General features: G+C 43.4%; 2 protein-coding genes across 2 annotated transcripts; both read left to right on the top strand.

The window, feature by feature from the left end:
- Positions 1-1361: 1361 nt before the first annotated feature.
- LOC311003547 (caspase recruitment domain-containing protein 8-like) lies at positions 1362-2489 on the top strand (the record flags this gene model as incomplete). The annotated part of the gene is made up of 1 exon (XM_083995314.1): positions 1362-2489. One exon carries the CDS (start codon positions 1362-1364, stop codon positions 2487-2489), a length of 1128 nt encoding a protein of 375 aa, XP_083851440.1.
- Positions 2490-4840: 2351 nt separating this feature from the next.
- Positions 4841-19839, top strand: ezh2 (enhancer of zeste 2 polycomb repressive complex 2 subunit). The gene is made up of 19 exons (XM_083995436.1): positions 4841-5000; positions 7469-7598; positions 7849-7977; positions 8078-8197; positions 8321-8441; positions 8892-9071; positions 10411-10516; positions 10920-11083; positions 11441-11538; positions 12378-12663; positions 13369-13535; positions 13683-13818; positions 13935-14060; positions 14157-14335; positions 14475-14570; positions 15731-15812; positions 16900-16980; positions 17067-17151; positions 19223-19839. The coding sequence occupies exons 2-19, from the start codon at positions 7482-7484 to the stop codon at positions 19281-19283; spliced, it is 2334 nt and encodes a 777-aa protein (XP_083851562.1). The 5' UTR covers positions 4841-5000; positions 7469-7481; the 3' UTR covers positions 19284-19839.
- Positions 19840-22842: the final 3003 nt, after the last annotated feature.

Here is a 22842-nt window from a genome sequence, read left to right as displayed (position 1 = left end):
AGCGGTGAGTCTGACCATCAACTGATATATAATCATCTTTATAGAGGATGATTATATATCATCGTGTGAGTGAGAGTGAGAGTGAGAGTGAGTTGTGAGTTTGGTAGAAATTAAGTTTACAGCCCTAATAACATCTGTATGTTAATGTCAGTGAAAATGAACAATAGAATACTTTTGCATTACTTTAAAAAATCCTGCCATGGAAAACACAAGTGTCCATTTCTTAGTACTTAGAAGCCTCCTCATCTGTCTCCACTAATGTTTGTGTTGAGTTTTTGAGCTAGTTAACATTGTAGAGCTAATATTCGGAGTTTACATTCTGGTTTAGGTTTTTTAGCTTTTAGTTACTCTTTAGTTGTGTGTTTCAAATAAACCGGCCACTGGGGTTATTGTTGTGAGTCATTGGTGTTACACATCTCTGTGTTGGGTGAATGGGAGATTTTGATTCTACATCCTCTGTCTGACTTCAGGGTCTGGGAGCAGAAACACGCACGGCAGCCAAATAGAAACAGAAAGTCAGCGAGTCGCTGTAGGCTGAAGAAGGAGCTGAAAACATGGACAGGAAATGAACCCATGAATGACAGATGTGACCTTCAAGACAGACCTGTGTCTCAGGGAGACAAACAGCAACATCTTCCAGTCATCCTCTGGTTCTTCTGCTCATTTAGCTTCACTGACTCTGATGGTGACACAAACACAGCAAAATGGCGTCAAATGTGAAACATAATGGAACAGAAAGAGGATCTTCCTGTTTTAGCAGGGTTGCCAGGCGGATCAGAGGTTTTCTGTCTAGGATTTGCAGAGGGGATTCTGCAAACTATGACCTTGATGAACCCTACGTGATAGTCCCTTTTCGTCACTGTTATGATGCAGGGGCTAGGGGCTCAAACCTTGATAGTCTTGACTTTTTGTGCTATTGTAGTCCTACAGAGTTTGGCTCTGCCCATTTGGGAGACTTGCCTTACATATTGTCATTGGACTGTGGGGCTAACTTTTCCCCATTGAACTCAAGGTCTCGTGAAAATGTTTATCATGAAAATATATACGGTTCTGTCACTCAGAATGTTACTTCCCATAACGACGGAACAAGAGTAAGTGCTAGAGCTCAGATTTTGCCTGTACCTGAAAGTGAGCCATACGATGACACATATGAGCTGCTGATGGAAACTGAGGAATCTGCTACAGCTGCTAACTACTCAGTCACAAACACCCTACCAGCCTTTCATCAGCTCCATAGCTCCTCTTCAAGTCCTGGTCTAAATAGAACTGACTCCAGCTGTTTGCTTCTTTCTCCATCACTTAGACAGGTAACTTCTGCTAACAACAAGACTTTAACACGAACTCAAAGTTTACCTGACATGATGTTACCAACCAGCTATGAGGAGTTTACACCTGACATCACTGATGATGAAGACGACAATGAAAGCTACAGTTTCCAGTGCTCCCGTCCAGGCCTGTACCAGTGCAGAGTGACAGGCCTGCTGTTTGACATGGAGGGAGAAGGGACCGTGGTTTACAGCATGGTCCCCTGGAACAGGAGGCTACTGGCTCAACACCACAAGAAACCTGCAGGACCCCTGTTTGACATCACATGTGTCCAGCAGTCTGTGTGTCAGCTTCACCTCCCACACTGTGAGATCAGATCCACAGGAGGATGTCGGTTCTTGTCAGTTGCTCATGTGAACGATGACAACATCGAGTTCATCACTCCTCATAAGATAACAGACACTCATGTCATTATAAACATCACTGGCTTTTCTGGTTACGGTAACGTCAAGGATGAAGACTCACCAGCTGTCCCAGTCCGAGCCTTGGTTCTGCTGTTCTACAGACCCTCCACTGATCCTGATGATGAATCTCTGATCAATGTGTTGTTGCTACCAAAAAATGTCTCTCTGCAGGATGTGCAGCGCACCAGAAAGAAGTTAGTTGGGAACGAGAGGTACATAGAGACGTCTCCACACTGTAAACTGCAGCCAGATCAGCTGTACACCCTGTCCACTTGTCCTGAAGACGACTCGGTGCACGTTGAACCACAACAAGCTGAATTTTACAGTGATGACTACAACAACTTCTTTCCATCATTCCAGATCGCATTAGAAAAAATCATAAAACATATTAAGCTTGTTTTGAAAGACACCAACAGCTCCCACTGTGTCTGGGAAAGAAGAGTTTGTCTTTCATTTACTGGGGTGAAAAGATCCTGTGAGCCAAGTCCTCTGAACAACAAGAAGCTGTTGGACACAAGGAGCAGCTTCATTGATGCAATATCAGAACCTGTTCTCAAGAGTCTGCTGGACAAACTGATGGAGAGGAAGGTGATAACTGACTCTGAGGTGGAGTCAGTGGACAAGATGATGAACAGAGGAGACAAAGCTCGTTTTATTATCGACACAGTGAGGAAGAAAGGTGAAGCTGCCAGTTCAGAGATGATCGAGTTTCTCTGTGAGGTCGACCCCTTCCTCTGTGAACATCTTGGGTTGATCTGAATACAAACTGTGGCTCACACATGGGGTGAGTCCTAACTGCAGCAGTCCATGATTGAATCCCATGACCCTTGTGGTTGCATGTCCTGGTGCACTGGATCGCAGCCTCTCATTGCGTCCTGCGTGCAATCACTTTATTCATAACCTTTGTATGCACTTCCAGTGTTCTTCCAGGTCAAGGTCCAAGGATATGGTCAAAAAGTGAATGCAAGAGATGGATTTGCACAAAGAAGTTAAAGATCATTGGATCAGAAATAGCATTTTGCAAATGAACAGAACAAGGCTTCTTCAGCTGTTGTGGTCATTCAACTCACTTGTCTAAAGCTACTGACGTCATCCACATCTGAGGTATCTTCCAGTAACAGTCAGCACTGCAGTGCCTTCAAAACCACAAACAAAGGTGCAGAGAGCAAAGGGTGTTTCCTGTTGATGATGCTGGGTGAACTTCTTAGAACATGCTCTTTAATTTCCTGGGGCTGTTTGACAGACTAAACATGAGAGGTTTTATATGACTGTCAGTTTGATGGAGCTGGCCTCTCTGAGACTCTGGCTATCACCTCCGCTGCCATAATACAGTGCAGGGGTGTGCAAAACAAAATTCCCAGTGAATGAAATAGGTAGCTATACATATTCATACACCTCGCATTGTTCCCTGTTTGTGGTCTGTTATAAATCTTAGGAAATACACAGACAGGTACAAACCTCCAATGGACTCATCAATGGACTATCACTCAGAGTCATCACTGGTGACAGTTTATCCACCCATTACTGTATTTTATATGTAAGGTGGGTTTGGCACTTTCATGTATCAGGCAGGAAATTCACCGATACCTGTTCAACAAAACATGTCATCTTATCTCAGCAATTTATTAAACTGGTCACACAAAAAATAGTGATTATCTGGGACACCGTTTTAGCAAAAGTGCTTTTAGTTTCTCCATTGCATATAGGCTACCTGAATCAATTTACAATACACTTAAACTCAGTACAATTGTTACGTTGGGCCAGTGCAAAACTATGATTAACAGTGTCTCTAATTTTGAACTTTAATGATGTTTGATTTATGTTTTGTGTTGTTTTTTCCTGGATGTGCTTTGTGTTTTTGACTGTTTAATGTTATTTATTTTTCTCTGTGCTCTCCACATAATTGAAAATTAGTGTCTGCCCTCAAATGAATTGAATAACAGATCAGATCTGAGATCAATGATGTGACGTCCCCTGCTGGTCAAATGGAGGAAATGTCAAAAGATGCAGAGAAATATTACTTTATCAGCTTTTTTATTGACAGGAGTCTACATAGAGGTACGAGGTTTGAGACATAGCCTAACTGAGGTGGCACTGATTTTGATCTTTTTTCACAATAAGAGGTGAAGGTCAGTGATCTAGATTAGATCTAAATGTGCTGAAAGTTTAATGGGCGATAACAAATTACTGATAATAACAAAAATCCGTTGCACCCACTTAATAAAGATAATTTCTCAATGACTTTTGTGTGCCGATAAATAAATGGAACTACTGTAAGATACCTCATGAATTATGTTTTCCCTATATTTCCGTGGGTCGTGAATGCAACACGACGCTAGCCAATGACTTGATAGAAGGGGCGGTGCTTGATAAACTCGCCGACCCTTGCCCTTGCCGGACACAGAATTGTATTCATTCAACAAACTCTCTCGGTTCACATCCTTCGCTTGTGTTTTCTGAACAAACTGGCGCTTTTGTGGCTTTTATTTTACCGCTAAAACATCGGAGCCGCGAGGTCAAGATTTGTCGCCCGCGCTCGTGCCCCACTGCCCCCACCTGAGCTGTCAGCAGAGCTGGAGGCAGGTGGAGGAGGCACAACCTGTTTATTGAGACTCTGCGAGGTGACAGGGTTTGTTAGAGCACGACTCAAAGAAAACAAATGGGGCCATGTTTCTCCACCTGTCCGTGAAATGAACAAAATGCTGTCAGCTAGAAATACATGTTTGACTTAACCCGAGTAGCACAATGTTTACAGTTCACCGACACGATTCTGACAACTGACATACCTTCCCGACACTGGTAGATAGGGGGAAAATAAGTAAGGGTGTTTGAACTGCCGCTGTAAAACAAACTGCTCAGTTTTTATATTTTTATTTCGTTGACAGATGAGAGAACAAAGAAGACCTATCCACATGTCCCCGTTACAGGGCCCCCACCTCAGCCTTAAGTCCCATTGGCTAGCGCCTAGATGCAGCCCAACCTGTCGCGTTTCACGACACTGAGAAAAACTAACGTCGGCTTCTGTGATTGGCTCAAACATTTGGCGCCTCTTGAATCTGCTGCAGCCGTAGTGGGCGGTGAGTGTGAGACGGTGAGCAGTTTGAACCGTAGCAGCGCCGAGGCGGAAACATTGAAATTGTCACAAAAAATAGACAAGGAAGGCAGTGTGAAATTAAACATTGTCATTCCCATCCAAAACGCGCTGCCACCGGTGCTGAAGCCAGGTCCAGAGTGGGGGGAACAGCGGCTTGTTGTGTTTGCAGACTCCGGGTACGTAAAGCCGGTGTAGCGCAAAGTGAGTCGCTCCCTCCTCCTGGGCTAACTGCTAACTAGCCGACGAGCTAACGTTACAGCTAGCCGGAACACGAAGCGAGCTAATCCCGAACAACAAAGGACGACTTTGCCTGTGTTTGTCATATCGATCCCGAATAACTCCATTGAATGAGGACTGAGCCTCCTGTGCAGGTGAGGGAAGCTGTCAGTGCCGGTGTTTTTGTTTTAAGCTCTTTTGTCGCGATTCAAATGGCCCGGGTTTGATCTTGATGCTTTATGGATGTGCCTCAATCTTTGTTAACTAACCAACTGTTAGCTAGCTCGCCGGGGTTTCGTGCCAAATTTTGTATTAGTCTATGAGAAATGGTTCCTCAACTTTATCGGCGTAGCTCCAGGGAGGGAAACATTTATGACAGAGTGTGTAGACCAAGATTTGTGAACGAGACACTTTCCCCTGTAATTTAGACCAGGGTGAATCGGTCTGTTTGCGAGGGGAAATCCTTTTTTTTAGAAAGGGGGAGGAAGGGGGGTATACAAAGTTGGCACGACACCAGCAAGCTATCGTTAGCTGCGGGTTTGCTGGTTATTTGTAGCCAGTCCGTCCAGTTGTTGTCTACCTACGTAACCACCGTCTGGACGGAGTCAAACATTTTGTTGCTTGTATTGAACAGTTTCGTTGTTGTGTAGTTGAAGTGTATTACAGTTTGATTGAGAAAAGTGTTTGAAAGTAAGGGCATACATTCACTGTTCAGCTCAACACTCAAAGGTATTCAGTTTACTAAGATATTAAACAGTGAAAGCACATCCACACTATTGAGAAGCTTGAACCATCGATTGTTGTTTGATTAAATATAAAATACCAAAATATTAAGGCTTAAAGAAAATCTCTTCCCATTGAGTATTTAGTGGTACATTTGACTGCAGTACCCTTCCACCAGATGTCTGTGTGAGGGCCACTCTTGTAACCAAACTTGTAATTTTACTACCTTCATGAAAGTTTTCACATTCATGTTTGTTGAGACTGTTTTGGAGGCTGCTATTTTTGGAGCTGTCAAGATGTAATAATATTCTGCACACCCTTTTATATCAGTTAGAGCAGACTAGATATTAGGTATTTCTGTAAAATCTTATTTGCAGGAAGAGTGTAATAATGTAACATGTTTACATCTGCTGAAACTCTGTTCTCATGTTATTGTACCTGCTCCTCGTCATAAAGAGACGTGATTGGAAGATTGAATGTGGAAAAATGTGTTGTTCCAGGACAAATCTCTACATGTCACAATGTGACACACAGTTTACCAGGATGTTTCCATGACAGCTGTCTGCCATGTCTAATTGAAAGAAAGAGCTTAGAGTCAGGCCAGGCAGGCTGGGAGGCAGCGGCTCACTGACTCCCAGGGTGGTAGATGGATCTTGACGCGACACATGAACAAACAACTGTTGCAGTTTACATAAAGAACAAAAGACAACACTTCCTGTTCAACTTCCCTGACGGCAGATTTGGCAAAGGGGTCAGGAAAATCCTGTCACCTGCACCTGAACCATTTTCAATGTCAAAGCACAAAGAAGTAAGAACTAAGTACAGGGTGATTTTCATATAGGAAAATCGCCCTGTACTTGAAATTATTGTTCTTATCTCCTCTTTCAGTCTGCTCCTTTATCTGAATCACATCACATATTTCTTTAGATTTAATAGAGAAACCAAAATGAAATGGCAGTTAAGCCTGATTATCAAACTCTTTTTTTTTACATGATTTGAGGCAATTACACTTAAGTGTACCAGACTTCAGACATGTGCTCACATTTAACCTAAATTATTTTACAAAATGGCAAGAAAAACTCTTGTACCTCGTCCAAAAGATTCAACATATTCAGTTTCTAAATATGAACACAATAGAGATTTTGAGAGGTAATTCGTCCCTACCCAAACAAAGTTGTTAATGCCTAGTCACAGATGCTGCATAAACACTTATTACTCTGTACTTTGTTAAACCAAAGAAAGATATCAATAATACATTTTATTTAGTAGTTGGTGTTGTGCTGTTCAACTCCATAATGTAACGATAAGAAGTTGAATGATGGTTGGTTTTCCAAAGAATCAGTGTAGTCAATCAGCATGTGAGTTTTGCAACACATTTCAATCAGAATCCTTTTGTCCCCCGCCATCTCCCGTTTAAAAGGTCAGTGACAACACAGGTTGCTCGGCTGTAGAGGCTCGCTCCAGTGAAATAGGAGGCCGTTTTTTGTATATACTTAGTTAGTCCTTTGAGCCTGTGTTTTGTTCCCAAGCAGAAAGTGTCTGGACAGTCTCAAATGTTTCAACTTTGAATCTATATGAGAAGCTTGACAAAAACGAGCTAATGAGAAGCAGGGCTGCAGGCGGTCACGTTGTTGTTGTCACCCCCACAAGTCCTGGTGAAGAGTGAAAACATGTGGTGCATAAACCTTCTCTCCCTTCTGTGTAGCTGCAGGTTGATCATGGTGCTCACAGGGAAGCGCTCGGAGAAAGGTCCTGCCTGCTGGAAGAGGAGGGCGAAGTCTGAATACATGAGGCTTCGGCAGCTCAAGCGCTTCAGGCGGGCTGATGAGGTCAAGGTAAAGTCCACACACTGCTAATGTTTTGGGGAAGTCGGCTCAAATCCAACAAAGCAGTCCAGTCTTTTTCTATTGTTCTGTTTGTTCGTATCTGTGTGAGCTACTGTTTGTCAGTGTGTGCTTTAGTAGGGATCCTCAAGTGATCTGTGTTGGTGGGGAACGACCTCACCAGCTTTTTTTTTTTAGCCAGGCTTTGGCTCTTTGTCTTTTTTTCTTTAGAGTTGATTCAAATGTATTTGAACTCTTTCAGAGCATGTTCAACACCAACCGTCAGAAAATCAAGGAGCGCACTGACATTTTGAATCAAGAGTGGCAAACCAGGCGAATCCAGCCTGTTCACATCATGACGTCTGTCGGCTCTTTAAGAGGAACAAGAGAGGTTGGTGGATTAACTGTGTCCTTTCTGCACTGATCTGTCAGTCAAGTTCTTGTGAAGGTGTAGAGGAAGAGTCCTAACTCTTCTCTGTGTTGCTCTTCAGTGTACAGTGGACAGCGGTTTCTCCGAGTTCCCCAGGCAGGTCATCCCCCTGAAGACGCTCAACGCCGTGGCCTCGGTCCCAGTCATGTACTCGTGGTCACCACTGCAGCAGAACTTCATGGTGTGTATCAACTTTTGGGAAATGTAGTGAATTGATAGTGTCAATGTTTTATAAATGCTTAACAGTACATGTCAACGGTTTGGACAGTTTTAACTGTGTGTGTGTGAACTGTTTTATCACCAGGTGGAGGATGAGACGGTGCTTCATAACATCCCATATATGGGAGATGAGATTCTGGATCAGGATGGCACCTTCATAGAAGAGCTCATTAAGAACTATGATGGCAAAGTGCATGGAGACAGAGGTGAGTCAGTGGACACTGGGGTAAACAATACAGGTTGCTGTATGGAATATAATGAGGAGAGCGTCTCACTGGTTGAAAATGTGTCACCAGTTTACTACAGATAAAGTTTTGCTGCACTCAAAAAACCCTATATTGTGTTGATGAGTATTCAGCAAAAAAACCAACAGTGTTTACAACATGTAAAGAGAGTGAGAAAAAGAGTTTTAGGAAGCCCAGTTGGAGTATTATTCAGTTAAAAACTTGTAAGACCCCAAAACACTGCAGTGATTATAATCAGTGATCATTTTTCTAACCCTCATGACAAATGTGAGTCAAACAGTCAAATGACACTGTTGGAAAGTAATCAGCCAGATGGTGACACGCTGCATTGTGACAAACTGGACAATGAAAGACGGAGAAGCATGCCGCTGTGCTCTGTGAAGACTTCTGATACGTGTTTGTGTGGCGCAGAGTGCGGCTTCATCAACGACGAGATCTTTGTGGAGTTGGTCAACGCTCTGTCCCAGTACAGCGACAACGAGGACGAGGAGGAGGAGGAAGAGCAGGACTTCAAGGTGGAGAAGATGGAGATCTGTGACGGCAAGGAGCACCCAGAGGACCCCCGCAAGGACGGGCTCCTGAACAACGAGAGTGAGTCTGTCACTGAGATCCAGTCACACACTCTAATATTTCGTTGGACTGGCTTTAGCTTTGATTACAGCACGCATTCGCTGTGGCATCGTTTCAGTTAGCATCTGCAATTTCACAACATTTATTTCCGTCCAGAGTTGCATTCATTTTTCAAAGATTCTCAACAGGGTTCAGGTCTGGACTCTGTTGTCCCATTGAACCACATTTCTTTTAATTTTAGTAGTCTCAGCAAACTCCTTAGATGTTTTATTTGTTTGATGCAAACCAATAATTTGACTCTTCTGAAACAGATGAACATGGGTGGACCCAGGAAGATAGTGGCTGTTGTGCAGCTGCTAATGGGGATCCAATTAAAATAAACAAATAAACATCTTTTCCACGACCACAGGATGTGTCCTCTCTTCTGACATGGTTGTTTAAGAAATGAGACTGCATCAGTTAGGGTTAGATAAGTTGAAACATAGCTGAAACATAATCATCCATACAGTAATTATCAATGGGAGGCTCTTATCTATTAGCTTAGTTTAATCCAAGTGGTGACTTTTTTTTGGAACAGGCAGTGTACATCAGTGCCTCCCAACAGCTGCAGCTCTTGGTCACATATTGTTTTGGATAGATTCTTTCAAGGCTGGATTATAAACTGCTGAGGCGAAGTGGGCAACTACACTGAGCTCTCATGTTTAGCGTGTGGGAGAGTGTTTGTGGTAATTGTGTTAACTGAGCAGAACAAACATGGCCTTAAGGTACTTTTCTCAGTTTTGCCTAATCTTAATGTAAAATGTGGTGCAATCTTAAGACCTTGAGAAATTTCCATTTCATTTTCCTCTCACTCTGTTCTCAAGGGCACAGTAGTGCGGGAATCTGGCCCTGCATCTTTTCCTGGAGTGTCTGAAATGGACAGAAATCAAAGCACACTTGTTTTGATTACAAACACTCAGATAATCCTGTGAGATCACGCAGAACTTGATCTGTGTTTTCACAGACAACCAGAATGAAGTCAGACCAGAAGACTTGACAGGAAACGTAGAGTTTGCAGCTGAGTTAAATGTTCAGATCCTTTGGCTGACTGTAATTTTGTGTCTAGCGTGTTATTAAGGTGTGGTTAGAAAGTTTTGGTGTCTTATGTGAAAACTGGGAAACTTCAAAAGGATTTAATTCAATTCAGTATTTTCCATTCACCATTAGGAGTCAGTCTGTTGTTGATGAAAGAATAAACGGTAGTAGGAAGACTAGAGTAACGGTTCCTCTTTGCTCACGCCTGTATCAGGTCTTTTGAGACCTGGATGACTGACACTCACTGACCTGGTTGTTGTGTCTGTGCCCCGTGTGTCGTCTGCAGGCCGAACCAGCAACGACAGCAGCAAGAAGTTTCCCTCCGACAAGATCTTTGAAGCCATCTCCTCCATGTTCCCCGACAAGGGCTCCACCGAAGAGCTCAAAGAAAAGTTAGTGGTTTGTTTGTATGTCAATCAATAGCTAGTCATGAATTTCAGTTTATTTAATTCATTCAATTCAACAGAAATGAGGGGTCATGTGGAGTCCATATGTCACAGGGAGGGGTTTAAAAGCACATGTTTTTATCTAAAATAGTTTATAAAACATTGATTGTTCTGCGTACAGCTCTGGGATGAGTCATGAGTCGCCTTTATTCTCTCAGTCTGTTTATTCTCTAAGCATAGAACAGGAGGAGCAATGATGGGCTTGATTGATAGGATGCATTATGGTCTTTGTATTTGAAAACTGTAGAAACTGTAGAAACCTTGGTGAGTGCATGTGCATCCCAGGAAGATCCCGCTCAGCTCATGACTGATGGCTCTCAACCTTGATGTGGATGTGTGTGTGTTTCAGGTACAAGGAGTTGACAGAGCAGCAGCTGCCCGGCGCTCTGCCACCCGAGTGCACGCCAAACATCGACGGTCCCAACGCCCGCTCGGTGCAGCGCGAACAGAGCCTGCACTCCTTCCACACTCTGTTCTGCAGACGCTGCTTCAAATACGACTGCTTCCTCCACCGTGAGTACAAACTCCTCTCAGACAGCCGGCAATAACACAGAGACTTTTAATCAGGAAACGTTATTAACTTACTAAAGCAAGCGTGCACTGAGAGCTTTACAAAGCTCTGCACTTCAAGAGAAAACGCTGCACGATTAGAGCCGCCTTGTAAAAAGCGTGCCACAAACAGACATTTGGCTTTGTTAATAGACTTGAGTTAATTGACTGCACATTTGGATAGTTTTTTTCCTGTTTTTGGAAGAGATTTAGACAGAAACTGTGCTCTGTAGAATCTGACCATGTGTGAAACTTTGAGATTCAACTGGCTCCTCCAAAGGCCTGAGGAAACTCATCTCCTCTGTTTCCTGTCTCCTTCAGCTTTCCATGCAACTCCAAACACCTACAAGCGCAAGAACCTGGAGAACCTGGTGGAGAGTAAACCCTGTGGCATCGACTGCCACATGTACCTGGTGCAGGTGAGTCCACTGATGTCAGATCAGTTGTGTAGATTCTATCTTTGTATTAGGTCACAGCAGTGGAAGAGGTTTATTTGAGTTTGAAAAAATGAAGAAACATACTTCTCGCGTGTAATTAAAGGTGTTCAGAAATGGCCGTTTGTCCTGTTTGTTGCGCCTCCTACTACGAGTTTCCACGAGTTGCCGCGCAAGTTTACCCGAGTTAGGAAAACAAATTTGATTGGTTGTCATAGCGGGCGGGATATTCAATGTTTGGTGCGAGACCGAGCTCGGTGTGTGTGTGTGTGTGTGTGTGTGTGTCTCAGACGTTTGATTGACGGATAACGGATCCAATATCAGTGGCTGATGAATCGTGAGCAACGTGACGCATAATTCGTTCATAATGTGCCTGCATTATCCAATGCGAAAAAAAATACCACACTTTTATCCCAGATTTAATCAAAAATAGAATTTTGCCCATAGTTCGTGCTACATCGTCTGATAGATGAGTTATTACACTAATGTTAAGACCCACAGTGGAATCAAATTCATTTTTCTTTTCTGTACACCTTTAAAGTTCTGACCAGTCTCTGTTTTTTCAATTAAATAGTTTTTTGAATTTTGTTTCTATTTCTATCTTAATTGTGAGAATTTGATGCTTGTTCTTGTCACACATGATGGTAAACATGAATCTTTTCGTCTTTGGTTTGAGGGAAGTTGCAACTGGCATTTTCTCATTTTTATTGATTTAAAAGAAAAAGAAATTAACCAGAAAACAATCTGCCCATGTAGTGATGACTGAAATTAGTCTTTAACTACAGCTCTAATTAACTGACACTGTGGTACGGTGGTTTACTCAGGAAGGGATGGTGAGGGAGTACCCTGCGGGCGTGGTGGCGGAGCGGCCCAAGACGCCTTCCAAACGCATAGTGGGCAGGCGCCGAGGACGACTGCCCAACAGCAACAGCAACAGCAGCAGCCGGCCCAGCACCCCCACCGTTTCCTCGGAAACCAAAGACACAGACAGCGAGCGCGAGGGCAGCAAAGATGACGACCGGGACAATGAGCAGGACAATGAGCGAGACAACGAGCGAGACAACGACAAAGACGACGAAGACAAGAAGGACGAGAACACCAGCAGCTCAGGTACGATCTCTCTCTCAGTCATGATGAGTCGGCAGCTCCTTCGCTGTCTGTCAGCCCTGCAAACCTGAACCTGAGTCACCATGACTACCATCAAAAAGTATATTCATATCAACTTGGTCTCTGAGCTGTGGCAAAGTCACACATTTAGTTCCTGAGGTTTGTGGCTCATACACCCACAGTCAGGGTTCCAAATGTCCTGGAAAATGATTTATCACAGTGACATCAGCTACCAGAGCTCTGTTTGACTTTTTCAGACCCTGCTATCGACTTCTTTTCCAAAGAAAACTAGAGACTTTGAGTTGATGAGTGTTTCTAGTGTTGGACGGGGATCATGAGGGTTTTCTCTGCTGAGTGACAGACAGAGGAGCAGCAGTGTAGTTTAAAAACAAAACAACATGTTTACACTGTTCTATGATAAATTTGTCATAATTTCTAAGCAGAGAGATTATTTCATGGAGAAGTTAGAGCCACAGACTGCACCTCTATAAATCAGACTTCTGGGGATGAGAGAGGAATAAACATAGAAACAATCATGTACAAAATAAGTTACAACTGTGGAAAAGGAAATTTCTCCACAGCATGAATGGGACGCGGGCTGTATTAGTGTATGTCTGTCAGACTGTAGCAGCTGGAAATGTCCTGGAAAATGATTTCAAGAAAAGAGTGGGAACCCTGACAGTGGAAAATGATTGTGTGTGTGTGCAGAGGGTAACTCCCGGTGTCAGACTCCAGTGAAGATGAAGCTGTCTGATGAGGCTGAAGCTGTGGAGTGGAGCGGAGCCGAAGCCTCTCTGTTCAGGGTTCTCATCGGGACCTACTATGATAACTACTGCGCCATCGCTCGGCTCATCGGCACCAAGACCTGCAGACAGGTGAGCTGTCATGAAGTCTGACACTTGACAGCAGCTTATTGTCTTTCTGTCAGACTTACAGTTTCTCTAGAACAACCTGTAAACAAAGACAAGTGCTTTGTTTTGTTGAGGACACACAGTCTAACATGTTATCTTGACTATCTTCAGGTGTATGAGTTCAGAGTGAAGGAGTCCAGCATCATTGCTCGGGCTCCTGCTGAAGACGAGGACACGCCGCCAAGAAAGAAGAAGAGGAAACACAGATTGTGGGCGACTCACTGCAGGAAGATCCAGCTGAAGAAAGGTCAGAGGTCACCCAGTCTGTTAAAGCTCCAGGAATCCTGCGTTAACCCGGTAAAATGCAGAAATCCACTGATTTGAAAACCAATATCAACCAGTGTCTTGTGCATCCCCGTACAGATGGCTCGTCCAATCACGTGTATAATTACCAGCCATGTGACCACCCACGGCAGCCCTGTGACTCCTCCTGTCCCTGCATCACCGCTCAAAACTTCTGTGAAAAGTTCTGCCAGTGCAGCTCTGAGTGTAAGAACACACACATACGTAATTTACTACGAAAACACTTAAATCACTCTGCTGTGTCTAATATTTCCACATCAATGTCCCGCTTGATGGATGCAGGTCAGAACCGTTTCCCGGGTTGTCGGTGCAAAGCCCAGTGTAACACCAAGCAGTGCCCCTGCTACTTGGCAGTGAGGGAGTGTGACCCCGACCTCTGCCTGACCTGCGGCGCCGCAGACCACTGGGACAGCAAGAACGTGTCCTGCAAGAACTGCTCCATCCAGAGAGGAGCCAAGAAGGTGACACACTCCCACACAAACCCTAGTTCTGGCAGCAGCTTTTTACTGAACAAACATCTTCATGTCCAGCAGGAAAATATACACAAACACAAACACACCGTCAGCTCAGACACTAAATGTCTCCTCCCTGTGTCTGCAGCACCTGCTGCTGGCTCCATCAGACGTGGCAGGTTGGGGCATCTTCATCAAAGAGCCAGTCCAGAAAAACGAGTTCATCTCTGAGTACTGTGGAGAGGTAAGACTTCACTGTGTCTGTCTCCTGGCTGCAGACAAAGAGGAACTATGCAAGTCCCGTCTCTTCTCCTCTGTGTTGCTAACCCTCCTCTCCTCCATGTGCATTTGTTTACAACGAATCCGGCGAGAAATTCGTCAATATAGCGATAGATAACATTATATATCATATACAATGTTACAATGTATATCTGTTTCGTCTTATCTGTCACAAACAAGAGATTATGGGTTACGGGGCGCGTTACATTTGTGTGGCGGTGCTGTAGAGACGAGAGCTGGGACACCGGGTCGGAGGCTCTGATCTTACAGGGTTGGTTTTCAGCCAAGAGACGCTAGGTGGAAGGCAGAGAGCCTCCATTCTCCTGGAACTAGTAACAAGTCATTGATTTAACCAGCACAATTACTCCGAAGCTGTTTAATGAAGGTATAAATATAGCATCGTTAAGCTACAAATCCTGCATAGTTCCTCTTTAAAGAAAAATTCAGATGTAAAGACACCTGTCGGCCACAGAACAGCGGTGGATTCACCGTCTTCATTTGATCTGTACAGCTCCGTCATTCAAGGTGTATTCAGACCTGGCTCGTTTGGAGCAGCTGTTCCGAAACAGGGAGCGTTTAACCTCAAAGATCAGTTTGTTTGGGCAGATGTGAACACAGCGATTGCGCTGGGATGCAGGATAAAACAAGAGATCACCAAGGAGCGGTGGTCTGGTCTCGGCTCGCTTCCATTCGAGCCCTGGAGGTTTCGTCTGCAGTGAGAATGTAATCAACTGAGCAACCGACACAACTGACCCATGGCATTCGTTTACGACTTTGGACTTTGGACCGTGGGGGACTGTTACCATGCGAACGCAAACAACCCAAAAGAAAAACGCAACAACTGTATTGTTTTAGCCCCTGAATCAGAACAAAGCAAACGAGCCACATGTCTGAATACTGAATTCACCCTTAGACTCTATTTTATTCTTGCTGCTGCTTGTTTGCACTTTTGACGGAACAAAATTGAGATTGTTTAGATGCACTCTCTTTCTGTCCTTTATAAGTTTATAAAGTGTAAAAGAACAAGAAGAAAAGGCTTCTTCAACAGGAGACAATAATGTCTGAAACTATTTTTAATAATTCAAATCTGTGTATGAAAATAACGAGTGACCTGTGTGTTTGCAGATAATCTCTCAGGATGAAGCAGACCGCAGAGGCAAGGTCTATGACAAGTACATGTGCAGCTTCCTCTTCAACCTCAACAATGGTACAACACACACACACACACCATGTTTGTCGTAACCGTTTGTCTGTCAAATTGTAATTGCCATGTTTGTCGCTACAGGACTACAGATGGAAATTAGCGGCTCCGCTAAATCTGGTGCAGCCATCTTTTTATTGTCTCAATAACTGATGTCACTGCACACTGTCCTTTTTAAATAAATAATAATAATAATAATAATTCAATGTAGTCTCTATGGGAGCCTGAGGTTTTCTTGTCAATCTGGTGTTTTTATCTCAGAGGAGGTTTTTGGTTTTCAGGCTCTTAAAGTGGTACAGTGCTTCAGGATGGACGTATGGAAGTAGTAAATGACCCTGAATCAATAAATTAAAACATCAGGCCTGGATATACAGCGATGTTGTTTGATACACATCCTGATGCATTAAAATAATTAAATGATCTGATGATTAAACTCACTACACTCAACCACATCTCAGGGACACTTCCACCTGCAGAAACCACTGGACTTGATAAAGACGAAATCAGAACAATAGAGTTCCTGCAACATAAAAGATCTGTTGCTCATTCACCAACTGTTTCTGATTGAGACGTTTTCACCGTTGTCTACTGCACCTCTCTCTCTCTCTGGTGTGTTGGAGGGTTGGCCAGCGCTTTTACACACATGGAAGCACTGTACAACACACACACAGTTACAATTGAGGACAGAACATTTTAAAGTGTGAGTGATTGGCTGCATAAGAAAATTAGAAAGTAAAGGAGTTTAGGAATTCTGTTACCTATTCTTTTCTCTCTATAAAATAACAAAAAATAGTTGATCTAAGGACCACATCTGTAATGGTAAAACCTTAACATACACATCTGGGTGTCAGTCAGAAGAGACCATGTCCTGTCTAGCTGCTGTTCCACACTTGATATCTTTAACTTAACACTTCAGAGACACAGCACTTTGTTTGAGGTTTGAGTTTTTATTTAGTTTAGTTTTTTCCATTTTAAAATACAATGCATTTCCAGAGTTAGAGTAATTGTATTAAATGACTCTGGTCTCTACCATGATGGAGCAGCCTGTGTCTGAGTTTCCCTCCAGCTCTTCACTCTTTTCTTTTCTCTTCAGACTTTGTTGTCGACGCCACGAGGAAAGGCAACAAGATCCGCTTCGCCAACCACTCTGTCAATCCTAACTGCTATGCAAAAGGTAAGAAGAGGAAGGTGATGATGATGGTGTGGCTCCACAGTCACAGTCTTGGCCTCTGTGCTCACTCAGCTGTGTGTGTTCTGTAGTGATGATGGTGAACGGGGATCACAGGATAGGGATCTTTGCCAAGAGAGCCATCCAGACCGGAGAGGAGCTCTTCTTCGACTACAGGTCAGTAAGACAAGAAAGACTGAACCAACTCACTTCATCTGTCACACTCCTCACATTACTGAGGGAAATAATTCATCTGTATTAACCTGTTCCCTTGATCTTAGGCTGATGTCATCAGTCGTCTTGTTTTCAGGCAGTTTAAATCTTAAAGATTCAATTTACTGACATGGAAATTCACTAATCATTGTAGCAAAAAAAAAAAGTACAGAATGATGTAGAAAATGTAGTACAGCTCTGTGGAAATAAAAGGCAAGTTTATATATGAATTAAGACATTTACTTTCACATGCTCCCTCAGTCCCAGAGTCCTTACTTTTGCCAATAGCTTAAAATGACAGGACAAGGACATAATTTCTCACTAAAACCAAGTCATGTTCCCTGCACTTATTAGCAGCGCCGTCGTATAGGGGGGAAAGGTGATGACAATTATAAGGGCCCACAGCCCGCTGGGGCCCACACACTGCCCCCAGTATCCTCTATGACAAAATGATTATGCATACACTGAACTATATTCATACAAATGAATCCGAATTAAAACAAAGCCACAAGTCATACAATATTTTAATTTTAATCATTTCAATAACCCCCCTAACCCCTTCTTAAAAATGGTTTGGTCCACACAGCGGCTCGTTCTTCCCGTTAATATACATCCATGGTTCTTCCTCCTCGGAAAAAAGTGAGCGCGAGCGAACTCCAGGGATGGCCCCCAAAAAGCATAAGTCTGGACACCAGAAAAGAGTTGAGAAGGAGGCCAGGAGTAGGAGCAGCAGAGCAGGGGCCCAGGATATCAAAAACTTTTTTACAAAGAATGGTGAGAGTAAAACTACCGAGGGTGGCTGAATCAATTTGCCTACTTGTTCATTCAATGCCTGTAACATTACGCTACCTTTGACGGGCGCAGGCTGGAGCCTCGCTGTCACCTGGCCGCGCCACACTCTGGACAAGTCGCCAGTTCATTAAAAAAAAAAGAAAAAAATCGGCAGTTCATTAAAGAGTGACGGTTCCTAGAGTAGCTATAACTAAACGTTACTAATTTGGAGGCTACTACAGTGTGTGTGACTGTTTCACACTGTCACTGGCACTGACAGTGCTCCAGTATGCGCCCACTCAGAGGCTGCATTGAATTGTATTATGACGCATTCAAGTTCCACTCAGTAATTATGAGTATCTGACGAAGGTCAGTTACGTTATCATGATGTGTTCAATGTGGTCTTGTAAAATGTGTTATGGTGGGACATTTGAATAGCCTAAATACAAAAAAGTTAAATGTTCAAAGATTTGTTGTTGTTGTTTGTTTTCATAGCAATATAAAATAAAATACACCATAATAGCTGACAACAACATAGTAAAAAAAATATATATACTCAAATATATGTGTATATATATATATATATATATATATATATATATATATATATATATATATATATATATATATATATATATATATATATATATATATATATATATATATATATTTGAGTTATGCTACATATTTACCTGTAGACTTCTTGAGCCAGGACACTTTGTTTTTTTGCATATCAGTGCTTGATTGTTAAATACAATGAAATACCCACTACCTATTTGTTGAGGGGTTAATTGAAAATGTATTTGCAATCAGAGGTGTAATAGAATAGACAACTTATAATACATCATTTATATAATAATACTGTGACTTGTTAAGTCGTTAATCGTAAAAAAGGAAACAAATTGGGTGTATTACACCAGACACCATCAAGAACACTGAAAAACAAGAAAATCGAAGGTGGCAATGAATACGGTAGAGGGGCCCACACCGATATTCTTTCAGGGGGCCCAGAATTCCTAGCAACTGCCCTGCTTATTAGTGAAAATATAAGTGTTAACATCGGCGTCTATCGGGTGACTTTTGGCCGATAAACGATTATTCTCTAATGGCTATAATCAGCCCATTAATCGGTGTGGCCATAGTAGGAACAAGGTACACCTTGTTCCTACTAGGGCCACACCGATTAATGAGAGTTTTGATGTAACACAAACATGCAGATTTAACCTAGGCTTGAACTGAAGGACATTCACTTGGTGTGTTTCAGGTACAGCCAGGCTGATGCTCTGAAGTACGTCGGGATCGAGCGGGAGCTGGAGATCGCCTGACTCAGACTTCTACCTCCTGTGGATTAGCAACACAAAGGCCTTACACACAAACACAAACAAACACACCTTCACTTCAGGAAATCCAGACGACTTGTCAAGATTCTAGAAAGCTTCAGGAAAACTGGGAATATTTGAAGCAGAATTTTGTTGCTGTTTTTTTAAACACTTTTCATATCTGTTTCTCTTTTTTGTGTGATTTTTTTTTTTTTTTCTTCTGTCAACAAATCTTCCTCTTCTGTCGGGCCGGGAGCTTTGGCTTCATAAATCTTCCCTCAGCCGAAGGTGCAGACCACCTCCAAACTGACTGGTTTTTAAGATATCTGTACATTACTGTGTACTGTAGTGTGTGAACACAAACCCGTGACTGTCTGTGTAACAACTGGCTTTTCAATTCAAGCTTCAGGGACCAAAATCCTCCTCCACCAGCCGCTTTACACAACTGACTGCACTCTGTTTGTACCGGCTCCGTGTGCCGCCACCTGTGCGTCAGGTGTGTGTGTTTTTCTACAGTGTAAACTAAACAAGACTCAGTCAGAGCCACATCAGTGTCTCTGTACAACAGGAGAGCGTCCACAGAGCAACGTCACCACATCCAGCTGAGGCACCTGTAGTTGAAGCTCAGTTAGTCAGACAGTAGACAGATGTTCTTAGAGAAACATCTGGAGAAGAAGCCTCCAGCAACTGAAGAGTTTCCCCTCAGGAGCTGAAAGAGAGGCAGGATCAGCTGACACAAACACAACTCCACAGGTTTCAGCGAGACAAAAACATTCAGATTCTTGGAGAATATGATCCGCAGGTTGATCAGTGTGAACGGATTTCAACCTGAGGTTTATACACAATGATATGTTGAAACCTGGCGAGAACAAACAATGTGTTTGTAAAGTAAATATATTCAAACACATCAAGCCTTTTTAAATCAAAGTCAGGATTTAGTTTAATCCTCCTGCAGGAAACGGTAGAGATAAGAAATGAAAACCAACTCTCCCAGAGTCGTGTTGGTCAGGTCGGCTGTCCACAGCCAGAGATTCAGCTCAGAGACGGGAATCGCTGATGATCTAAACTCACAGGTGCTCAAGTTAAAATATCACAACATCATTTAATCAGCTCCACTTCCTGTTTTCTCTGCTGGATCCAGACTCAGAAATCGTTCCACAGATCATTTCCTGGGTTTAACATGTGAACTTGTTTTCAGACATGAACTCCCTCATGTAGGAGGAGGAGGAGCTGGAAACCATGTGATCAAATCTGAGAATTGATAATGACGTACAGTAAATGGGGGGGGGAAACAGGAAATGAGAAGCAACGATCGCGGTGCCTTCACAGCAGACAGGAAACCCTGTAAATCCCAGCACTGGAAAGGTCAGCCTGTGTTAGTCGGGTTCCCCTGCAGCTGGATGTGGTTCTGCTCTGTGACGCTGCTCCTGCTTCAGGTGCTAACGCCTCAGAAGCCAGCACACCTCCACCACGGCAGGAAGCTCTGCAGACTTAGACGTCTGACGCGCGTCTGCTCGTGGTGGACGGTTCCTGAACATCTGCAGCGGCGCCTCCGTCACTCTCGACCAAACCCAGACTGATGCTAACGAAGGTTTTCTTGACTCGGTTCAGATCTCCCTCAGCAGCACTGTGCTCCACTCATCCTCCGGTCCAGGTCGTCCTGTCCTCACATCAGGACGTTGTCGTCTGTCGTTCAGCCGGAACTCGTAAGCGTAGAGACGACAGTTGTTTGTCGTCACATTTGAAGCTCTGGCTGATGTTTTAAGGCTGTTAGTGTAGACGCTCAGGTCAGACCTGCAGCAGTCTGCATCTGTGATCTGGCTGCTTCCTAAATCTCTCCTTTTTATAATTAGAAGAAACATCCAGAAATAACATTCAGGTAGTTTCTCAGCTGAAGGACAAACTGTCGTATTTGTAGAAAAGTGTCCGTTTTTTAATATCGGCTCATCTCAGCTCGTTCTTTCAATTACAGTTGATTTGTTGTTTGGCCTGTGGAGTGTCAAAAAAATCCTAATTAATCATCAGAAATATTAACAAGTTTTCTGTGTATGGCCAAAAGCTCAGGAACAAAGTTTAAAATGAACTCAAAGCTGAAATTCATTCAATTATTTTTCTCCTCAGAAAATGTCACATTTTTCGTTATTGCTATATATATATCAAGTTTTTTCCTCTCCTAAGAATTATCAGGATTATTCAGATGAATCAAATATTACCGGCTTGCGTTTATGATTCAGAGCTGCAGCGAACCGTTCATCTGTAGATTGTTGAGCTGAGTGATCAATAACTTGTCTTCAGATATTTAGTTTGGTCCAACACACACAGAGGCTGGAGATGTTTCTGTGTAACAGGTGAGAAGCTGCTCACTGACCTGGAGTCTGTCTGCTGGTGAGTCAAGCACAGTGAAGAGCGACGGGAAAACTTTCTCTGAAACCCGTCACACCCCCTCTCTGCTGTGCCTTGAATCCCCGACGGATCGCTCACTGATCAGCTGAGAAACAATCGACTGTTTCTCAGCTGATCAGTGGTGACCGACTGATGACATCTTAACCCCCTGCCCCTGCTCTGACTGGGTGCCCCCCCTCCTCCTGGTGTGTGCTGTGTCCGTCACAGGGCCTCATGTTACTGTGCTGCCTCGTCCATGTGATGTCCAATCAGTGTGATGTAACGAGCATTCCTCTTGTGAAATAAGCCTTTTAATAACGTACCAACAATCACACTTTGACTCTCGTATCTTCTCTGATGTGAACTCTGGTGCTTGCGAAGATGCCACAGACTCTCAGCCTGGCGTCTGACCGACTTGAAGCAATACCAGCCTCCTCTTTATGCCCCACCCCCCTGATCTTCCTCCTGAGGAGAGGAGACCCTCCTCTTCATCTCCACCTGTAATTTATTACAACCTCCACAGAGACGGAGCGAGGGACGTCTCGTGCTGTTGCTTCGTCTGTAGTTGATGAAAGACTCTGGGTGCTTCACCTGCGGGTTCCTACACGTCCTGAAATGTTGTGGAAAATCAGCTCCAGATGGGAAGAGATGTTTTTAACTGTTCGTTCAGATTGTGTGACATTTATGTGCATGAAAAGAAATGGTAAATATGACGTCCTGGTGACCCCAATGTGTGAATCTCTCAAACAGAAATGTGTAGGAGCCCCTTTTTTTTATTGTTTGATCACAAACCTTCACTGCTGATTATAATGAGCCTTCTCATGTCTCTGACTTCCTCAGTGTTGATGTATTGTTTGTCGCTGCAGCTGCATTTAAAGATCCTGCAAACTAGTGATTAAGAGTTGAGGTTTGGCAGCAGCTCACAGACTCCTGGCTGTCTGTGACTGGAGGCTGGGCAGCTGAGTCCAAACCTAAAGCCTCCAGGTCTGAAAGTTTCCTTTCGCTCATGGAGATCAACAGCAAATGGGAGATGATTTGATTGATTGTTAAAACAGGAAATTGAATCCAGTGTTACCCCGCCCCCCTCCCTGCAGGTTATTTATGGTTTCAAACATCTGCCTGCGTTGACCCTTCACTCCTCCTTGTTAAACCAGGACCACTCTTTCCTCCGATGACACAGGTG

This window comes from Trachurus trachurus (genome assembly GCF_905171665.1).
Source record: "Trachurus trachurus genome assembly, chromosome: 20".
Classification (NCBI taxonomy): Eukaryota; Metazoa; Chordata; class Actinopteri; order Carangiformes; family Carangidae; genus Trachurus; species Trachurus trachurus.
Note: the sequence above shows the minus strand (reverse complement) of the source record. Positions and strands in the feature narration are given on the sequence as shown.

Bases quoted from the DNA above. Each gene is read 5' to 3' on its own strand.
- ezh2 (XM_083995436.1), top strand. From the start codon at position 7,482: ATGGTGCTCACAGGGAAGCGCTCGGAGAAAGGTCCTGCCTGCTGGAAG. The intron at 9,072-10,410 runs GTGAGTCTGTCA...TGTCGTCTGCAG, and splicing joins CGGGCTCCTGAACAACGAGA to GCCGAACCAGCAACGACAGC. The intron at 12,664-13,368 runs GTACGATCTCTC...GTGTGTGTGCAG, and splicing joins CGAGAACACCAGCAGCTCAG to AGGGTAACTCCCGGTGTCAG.